Here is an 8,285-nt window from a genome sequence, read left to right as displayed (position 1 = left end):
GTAGCTATAGTGTGATGGACGTTAAGTTTTTCTCTCGCGGCGGAAAAAAAAATTGGGCCCGAGGCTTGCTCCAATCCTGGATCCGCCACTTATCCTGTAGCGCCGCTTGCGTCTGTTTTTTCCCCAAATTCTTCCTGGTGCACGCGCACCATCTAGATGAAACGGGTGGCCGGTCTTGCATGCATCTATGTGTTAAATTTTTTTGTCTTCTAGTGCATGTGGCTGTTAGTATTAAATGCGAACACACTGATTACCTCACTCCGAAAAGAATAGATCCACGCACATTTATTTCGGAGTTCTAAATTTTAAAAAGCCATATCTTTCAAACCGCTCGTTGGAATTCAGATCCGTTTTCACTACTGGAACCCTTGCGACGAGATCTTTGAAACTAGATCCCGCATGGGTATATTTCGACGAAATTTTTTTGATGCCAATTTTGATGCTATATGGTGCAACTTTAATACTGTATTGTGCAACTTTAGTACTACATCGTGCAACTTTTTCTAAAACTAATTTTTGAATCTGCATGATTCAACTTTCTATGAGATTGCAATCTAGCAACTATGACAACTTTGTTGTGCAACTAGTCTACTGTCCCGACCAACTACCTAGTAGTTAATGTGCAATCCTCGTTCGTTGGCTTGTAATGTAGTCTAGTTACACACACATATGCTCAATTGGCTTGTAATGTAGTCTAGTTACACACATATTGATGTTTAGTTGGCTTGTAATGTAGTCTAGTTACACACATATTGATGTTTAGTTGGCAGGAAGACTAGTTGCACACATATATGCTCGGTCGACTTGTAATGTAGTCTAGTTGCACACACGTTGATGTTTAGTTGGCAGGACACTAGTTGCACACGCATATGTAGTCTAGTTGCACACACATCTATGTTTTGTTGGCAGGACTATTGGCACACACATATGCTCAGTTCACTTGTAATGTAGTTTATTTGCACACACATTGATGTTTAGTTGGCAGGACACTAGTTGCACACACATATGCTCAGTTGGCGCGGCAATGTAGTCTAGTTGCACACACATTGACGTTTAGTTGGCAGGACTATTGGCACACACGTATGCTCAGTTGGCACGGCAATGTAGTCCAGTTGCACATACATTGATGTTTAGTTGGCAGGAAGACTAGTTCGTCGAAACATCCTCATGCTGGATCTACTTTTGAAGAGCACGTCACGAGGGTTTCAATGATGTAAACAGATTTGGATTTTGACACGCGGTTTAGAAGATATGTTTTTTATAATTTTGAAAACCAAAAATTAATGCAACAGGGACGAACATGGGGAACAGACATCTATCATGTGAGAAAGAGACCGCATATAATGATTAATTAGCAGTGTCCTTTTAGCAAATTTTAGATTACAGTAATTTTGCTATTTCTAATATGCGGCAATGACTGGACGTCTGGGACCAGGGCCGGCCGCTCGCGAGCGGTACCAGCGCTCGGCCGCCAGACGGGTCCTTTTTTTTCTTCAGCAAAGACCCACCATCGTTCCCACCCTAAACCCTAAGACAGATAATGGGGTCGCCCTCTGGCGAGCCCCTTCTTTCTCCTTCCTTCCCTCCGGCTCACTCCGGCGAACTACTTTAAATCGATTGACCCGGATTTGAAATTCAGTTGACTGTTATTTAGCTAAACTGAAAAGAAATTCCGTTCTTTCCCATTGGATTTCGTTATCTTTTCAGAGAAACGTACTCCCTCCATAAAGAGATAGTGATTTAAACGCTCTCGTACATACGTGGTGATCAACGGCAGGCTAGCTGTTGCTTTTCCTTCTTTTCCCTACGGCTGATGACTCCAGTCCACTGGAAAGCAGAACCCCACGATCTGGGACTCGGATCCGATCCTACGATCCATCCTTTTCAGCAGCAAAAGCGACAGACAGAATGTTTTCTCGCCACACCCCACACGCGCGCCGTCCAAGCAACCAAAAAACCACCACCCCGTCAGTCAATCCACGCATTTCTCTAGAACACCCGGCCGGGTGGTGCGCGTGCGGCTACTGTCTCTGCCCTGCCGCCTCTTCGACGCGCGTATAAATGGAGGCCGCGGCGAGCACGGAGTCCTCATCATCACTCGCTAGCTCGATCGACACCTGTCATTTATTACAACCGTTTTCTGCATGGCTTCCTCGGCGGCTTTCTTCCTCGTCGTGGCTGCTGCTCTGCACGTGTGTTGCTGCCACGGGCAAGGCGGCGGCGGCGACGGCGCCGTGGCGGCGATCTACAGCCTCGGCGACTCCATCACGGACACGGGGAACCTGGCCAAGGAGGCGCCGCCGGGCGCCTTCGAGACCATCAAGCACCTACCCTACGGCGTCACCTTCGGCCGCCCCACCGGCCGATGCTCCGACGGCCTCCTCATGATCGACTTCCTTGGTACGTGCATGCTGCTCTGCTTCAGAGCGAACACTCGCTCTCAACTTTGATGCTCGCTCTGTAGGTTGTAGCCAAAAGTGACATCGTGTTCCGCTGTGGTTCATGTGCAATGCAGCTCAGGACATGGGCCTCCCGTTCCTCAACCCTTACCTGGCCAAGAACAGGAGCTTCGACCACGGGGTGAACTTCGCTGTCGCCGGAGCGACCGCCATGGACCCCGCCGACCAGTCCAACCGGACCTTCCCCCTCAAGCTGCAGCTCCGGTGGTTCAAGGACTTCATGAAGTCCTCCTTTGACACCGATGAAGGCAATTCAAAAAAAATTATTCCCTCTTATTACTTTCTCTCAGTCTCGGTGCACACTCTGTTTTCATTTCAACAGTCAGGCATACTAATTCTCTCTCTATGTAAAATTTGTGCGTGCAGAAATTCGCAAGAGGCTGCAATCTTCTCTGGTTCTGGTTGGGGAGATCGGAGGAAATGACTACAACTACGCCTTGTTCGGCAACAAGTCTGTCAGTGAGGTGGAGAAACTGATCCCGGCCGTGGTTCAGACCATCATCGACGCCACCAAGGTAACCAGCAGTACCATCAAACAACTTCTCTTACACGTACGGCTCAAAAATGGCGGGGAAACTAATCCTGTGCCTCCATCATCACAGGAAGTGCTCGACATGGGCGCGAGCAGAGTCATCGTCCCGGGTAACTTCCCCATCGGCTGCTTCCCGAGCTACCTCACCGCGATGGGCACGCCGGAGCAGTCGGCCTACGACTCCGCGGGCTGCCTCAAGGACCTCAACCTCTTCGCCGCCAAGCACAACGCGCAGCTCCAGCGAGCCGTGGCCGGCCTCCGGGCGTCGTACCCCGACGCGGCCATCGCCTACGCCGACTACTTCAACTCCTTCCTCAGCCTCCTCAAGGGCGCCCCGTCGCTCGGCTTCGACGAGAATAGCACGCGCACGGCATGCTGCGGCGCCGGCGGCAGGTACAACTACGACGAGACGCGGATGTGCGGCGTGGAGGGGACGGCGGCGTGCGCGGACCCGTCGGCGTACGTGAGCTGGGACGGCATCCACATGACGCAGGCGGCGTACAAGGCCATGTCCAGGCTCATCTACCACGGGAGGTACCTGCAGCCGCAGATACTCAACTTCCCGGAGAACAACGGACAGACTTGATATTCTGTTTGATTCTCGCCTAGACTAGACGATGGAAGCCTCGCCGCGACATTTTGAGCCTTCGATGAGTTCTTCCATGTTTATGCCGCCATATGCTACATACGCGCTCTGCACTATGTATCCAGATAAAACTACTCCGAGCTAAAGTAAAAGTAAAGATGCAGTTTAGCATGTCGAGCAGGGCGCACAGTTACAAACGAAGTTACATCTCTCAAGTAAATTGAGAGGATTTTACGTGTTGATTTAGTACATAGTCACAAACCTACATTTCTCTAAGGAAGTTACAAAGTTACAGCGTAAGAGTGGCTTGCCCCTGGTATGTTTGCCTCAGTTCATGTATCTAGCTGAGAGTACGAGTGCAAATCTTACAGGAAAAAACCACAAGCAAATACACATGCCCAAGTTCAAACACTGACAGCTAAGATTTAACAGCCTTGATTTGATCTATGTTAAACAACTATCTACATCGAGAATACCGCTTGAACTCAAAATTCTGGCGAACCATCTTCAGTGCAAAGTTCTTTGAAACGGGATAGCAACAATGTTAAATCCAGATCAGCTCCATGCTTCTTCCAAGCTTCCTCAAACTGCTGCCCTTTGCATCTACAAGAGTACATCTTACTATGAGAAGACCGAATGATAGATCTCAGAGGAAGAAATGATGAAATGCAGTAATAAGTACAAAATAAAAAAAAAATCAAGTAGGAGTTCTGGCTGGATATGTCCATAAGTATATACTGCATTAAGATTTAAGGCAACAGCAATTTTCCATTTCGAAAAAAATAAGGCAACAGCAATTTTCCCCTGAATCCAAGCGGCAGAAACCAACAGAAGGTAACCAGTAGCTTCCTGGACATAAACTGACTGGGTTCGTGTGCAGTCTAAACATGCTGGGATGAAATAATAGAAGGTTACCTAGAACACTAATTCGTAAAAGTAATAAGCAAGATACAGTGAAGAATAAGATATGAGTATCTAATTTAAGTGCCCTGCCAGCAAGTAGCACCCAGATAGTAGAATGATAGCTAACCGGTGTACAATTCTAATTTCCGAACCTAATTACTCTGAGAGATATTCAACTGCCATTTGATAGTATTAGTACCGAAATGCTTTAAACGGGAAATAGCTAGTGTAAAATTTATCTGCTTAATGGGACTTCGTTTTAGCTGGTCGTGACCAAGAAACCACCAGAATGTGATGCAAAAACTAAAATCACTAGTGAAGAATAATCTTACTTCTGGAGTAGCATGAGTATTTCCATTATGCGATTTCTCATCATCTCACGGCTCTTTCGTGTGGCTGACTCTTTATACAAAAGAACAAGCTCATCCACCAGCCTAAATACAAATAAAGTGAGTTGGAAGCTTCCAGATTCAGCAAGTGCAGAAACAGAAGATAGCGATAAGAAGTATCATAATTCCTAGTACCTTGAAGTGTAGGGTGACTTCCTGATCCAGGTAAGCTTAATAACTGTATGAATTCGTTCTAAAACCTGCAAACGATTCATGGCTTAAATATATTTAAAAAAGCTCTTGTTTATCAATACCTATATAATAATTTCATATAATTACAAGGCTACAGTTTAATTGTCCTCTACTGTGGGTGTATCATGGAGCTGTCTACCAATACACGTATAATTACATTGTCCATAATCAGGGCAATTTCCTTACCAGAAGAACTGTTCTATCATCATCAGCATGTATCCATTGGAAAAAGAGAGAGAACAGGAGACGAAAATGTGCCAATAGGAAGAGTCCCATAGAATCGAAAACCGGCCCAATAAGGGTAAGCCATGCAACACGACGTTCTTTGTTTAGTGGTTGCCGTTCCAGGTGGCCCAGCATCTCAGAAAGCACACGGTCGTACCTGGAGCCAATGGAAAACTGAAGTTAAAGGGAAAAAAAAAAGACAAGACCTACAGTTGAGGTTTATAGTAGATATGAACCAGACTGATGGTACCTATAAAACTCATATTAGCATGCAAACATTTCCAGTAGACAGCTGAGTAACTTAACTCAGTGTCTTTTTGCTAGCTTTGCATTCTTCAGACACTGACTACAACCATTATCTCAGATTCCCAATGATGACGATGCACTTCAATCCAAGTAGAACAAATTATATCTAAGTTGCTTTTGAGTGACTATTGACGAACAAAAAGAGAAGATGGTGTATAACTGTCTTTATCTCACTTATTAAAAGCAGCTTTTCAGTTATAAACCATTCCATTTGTAAATGTGGATTTCCCAAGCCATCATTAAAATATCAGGACCACATTTTCATCACTCTCCTTACTAGCCTTTTGGTGCAAAAGGAAAAGGCTATATCACTGTTCTCAAAATGTTACCTGAGTAGTACATTTGTATCATACTCTTTCCGACCCATAATAAGTGTTGCAGTTTTGAACTAAGGTTAGTCCAACCTTAGTTCAAAATTACGACACTTATTTTGGATCGGAGGGAGTAATAATTATCTTATACATTTCCAAATACCCACACTCCAATGTAACTCAGAGAAGGATGAGGTTTGTTCCTCCAGAGATAGTAGATCTTGAAAGAATAGACATGATTACAACATGGAATAAAGCGGAAAAAATACAAGTAGGAAAAGATTGTACCAAGGGCTACGTGGATTGCTTCTCTGAGTGCAAGTCAACAGCAGCACCGATACCTCAACAACGCGATACCATAACTCATCATCTGCAGGAATGTTATGGCAACACGCATCAAGTATTGCATCTTCATACAAACTTAATTCTGTTACTTTCACATTCTTTGCTATGTGCATGAAGCTAATCATTCCCTGTTCCTGTCAATCATACAGATCATTCTCACTCAAAATGCCGACTAACAGAGATTTAGGGAAAACTGAAATCAGCAATACAGGGCGAGCTGAATGCCCCTAAAGAAGAAGTTAGCACTGCTATTCAGCACATGCTAATGTTATCCTCGATAGAGAAACAAACAAAAAAAAAAAGAACATCATCATACCTTAACATCCGGTGACCAATGATCCAATGCCGTCAAAGCACATGGAATGACTAACCAGCACAAGTCCCCGAGCTTGGGGTAATTAACCTGAAACGCTCAAAGAAGCAACTACAGTAAACACCTCTAATACTGAAATACTTCAAAATTACTGATTAGAACTTCTGGTGCTGTCACAAGTACTTAATTACTGCAACATATTTTCTGTTTCTCGCAGTAATTTGAACATTTTGATTCAAGCAGGTGTCAAGTTTTCCTAAATAAACTACTCCTTACTGCAATCCAGCCATGGTCCTAGAATTTACTCTGCAAAGAGAATGATGCTTGTGTAACTATCATGGAGCACGAACCTGAGACAACAGCCACCGGAACTGGTGCGCGGCGACAAAGGCGTGCTCCTTGGGCGGCTTCATGGCGCCAATCATCATCATGTCATCATTGGCGTCCACGCCTGTATCCTTCAGCACGGCCTTCAGCGGCGGCACTGCCTCCGGCATCATGGCCACCAACATCTCCCCGATGCCGGCCCACCGGCCCATCGCCGCCATCTCCTCCATCGCGGCGGCGGACGCCTTGGAGAGCACCTCCGGGACCCAGTGCAGTGCGGGGGCCTCCGCGGAGGCCGCGCGGGCGGCGGCGCAGAAGAGGAGCAGGTCCACGGCCTCCTTGCCGGCCCCGCCCGTCTGGGGCTGAGATGTGGACGGGAGGAGAGAGGCGAGGAGGGATTTGATGGAGGTGTCGGAGCCTTCGGGGGGTGCGTAGGGCGCCGCCGCGAGCAGGGAGCGGAGCGGGGAGGCGACGCGGAGGAAGTCCTCGCGGCGGAGGGCCGCCGAAGCGGCGGCTGTGGAGGGCGGCGGCATGGCTACCCTACGGGCTACGGCCCTACCCGTTTGTTGAGTGGGTTGAAGGGGTTAGCCCTTTCTTTGCCCGCCGGCCGCCTAGCTTATTATTCTTTGAGAACTATACTAGATAGAGTGTCGTTTCGGGGGCGGGGGAAGCATGGATTCAATAGATCTATCAAATCCATGCTTCAAGCAGCAAACGTATGCTAAAAAAGCAATAGTCTAATGTTGGGGCAACCTGATCCGAGTTGACGCTGCTGTCGTCGGTTTCATCCGTCAGACCCATCCCTAACCTCCGGCTCTTCCGGACTGCTAAATGTGTTGAAGCGACGCTGCTATCGCCAGCACCACCACGCGACGAGAACCCACTCCCTCCTCCGCGTCGCGTGGACCGTCGCCATGCCGGAGGCTAGCTTGGATTTGGAATCGGGTCCCCGCCACGCCATCCTATCGCACGCTGACGATTGCCCTCACCAGTGAGCCTCGTCAGATTTCATTCGCGTCACACTACGCCATTCAGCTTTCTGCATCGGAGCTTGAGGTTGTCATCTCGGTCGAAATTGCGGCAGCCGCGTCGCACGTGCTCCAGTGAGTTTGTTGAAACTTCCACATCAATGGATCGACTTCCTCTACCCTATGCTCAGACACGATACCACAGACCACATCAGAGCAAGCCTGCTGCCTATGCCGGTGAGTTTATGGGAAGCCATAGGCGAAGAGTATTGTTTCATAAGTAGCATTACCGACACCGCTTAGCTTTCGTGATGGCTACCATTATGCCAGGCATTTTCACCGTCCTATAAGGATGTTGATTGCGCAACATCGTGCTACCTGTTGTAACTAAGATTCCAAGCTGGACCTTAAAAGCTAGAATCTCCATGC

The 8,285-nt window shown here is 47.3% G+C and overlaps 2 protein-coding genes across 2 annotated transcripts; one reads left to right on the top strand and one right to left on the bottom strand.

Moving 5' to 3' along the window:
• Nucleotides 1–2,126: 2,126 nt before the first annotated feature.
• On the top strand, nt 2,127–3,752 carry LOC119338386 (acetylajmalan esterase-like). Its single transcript, XM_037610698.1, has 4 exons — nt 2,127–2,400; nt 2,516–2,707; nt 2,826–2,974; nt 3,062–3,752. The coding sequence occupies exons 1-4, from the start codon at nt 2,145–2,147 to the stop codon at nt 3,575–3,577; spliced, it is 1,113 nt and encodes a 370-aa protein (XP_037466595.1). The 5' UTR covers nt 2,127–2,144; the 3' UTR covers nt 3,578–3,752.
• Nucleotides 3,753–3,767: 15 nt separating this feature from the next.
• On the bottom strand, nt 3,768–7,477 carry LOC119338385 (uncharacterized protein At2g39910-like). The gene is made up of 7 exons (XM_037610697.1): nt 6,912–7,477; nt 6,565–6,651; nt 6,192–6,382; nt 5,248–5,443; nt 5,005–5,069; nt 4,813–4,914; nt 3,768–4,180 (listed from the first exon to the last, which is right to left on the bottom strand). The coding sequence occupies exons 1-7, from the start codon at nt 7,419–7,421 to the stop codon at nt 4,063–4,065; spliced, it is 1,269 nt and encodes a 422-aa protein (XP_037466594.1). The 5' UTR covers nt 7,422–7,477; the 3' UTR covers nt 3,768–4,062.
• Between the last annotated feature and the right edge of the window lie 808 nt (nt 7,478–8,285).

Source organism: Triticum dicoccoides, chromosome 7B (genome assembly GCF_002162155.2).
Source record: "Triticum dicoccoides isolate Atlit2015 ecotype Zavitan chromosome 7B, WEW_v2.0, whole genome shotgun sequence".
Classification (NCBI taxonomy): domain Eukaryota; kingdom Viridiplantae; phylum Streptophyta; class Magnoliopsida; order Poales; family Poaceae; genus Triticum; species Triticum dicoccoides.
Note: the sequence above shows the minus strand (reverse complement) of the source record. Positions and strands in the feature narration are given on the sequence as shown.

Excerpts from the sequence above, each read along its gene's own strand:
- LOC119338386 (XM_037610698.1), top strand. The coding sequence starts at position 2,145 with ATGGCTTCCTCGGCGGCTTTCTTCCTCGTCGTGGCTGCTGCTCTGCAC. Across the intron at positions 2,401-2,515 it reads CCTCATGATCGACTTCCTTG|CTCAGGACATGGGCCTCCCG; the intron begins GTACGTGCATGC and ends TGTGCAATGCAG. Across the intron at positions 2,975-3,061 it reads CCATCATCGACGCCACCAAG|GAAGTGCTCGACATGGGCGC; the intron begins GTAACCAGCAGT and ends CCATCATCACAG.
- LOC119338385 (XM_037610697.1), bottom strand. The coding sequence starts at position 7,421 with ATGCCGCCGCCCTCCACAGCCGCCGCTTCGGCGGCCCTCCGCCGCGAG. Across the intron at positions 6,652-6,911 it reads TCCGGTGGCTGTTGTCTCAG|GTTAATTACCCCAAGCTCGG; the intron begins GTTCGTGCTCCA and ends TGAGCGTTTCAG. Across the intron at positions 5,070-5,247 it reads ATGATAGAACAGTTCTTCTG|GTTTTAGAACGAATTCATAC; the intron begins GTAAGGAAATTG and ends AATCGTTTGCAG.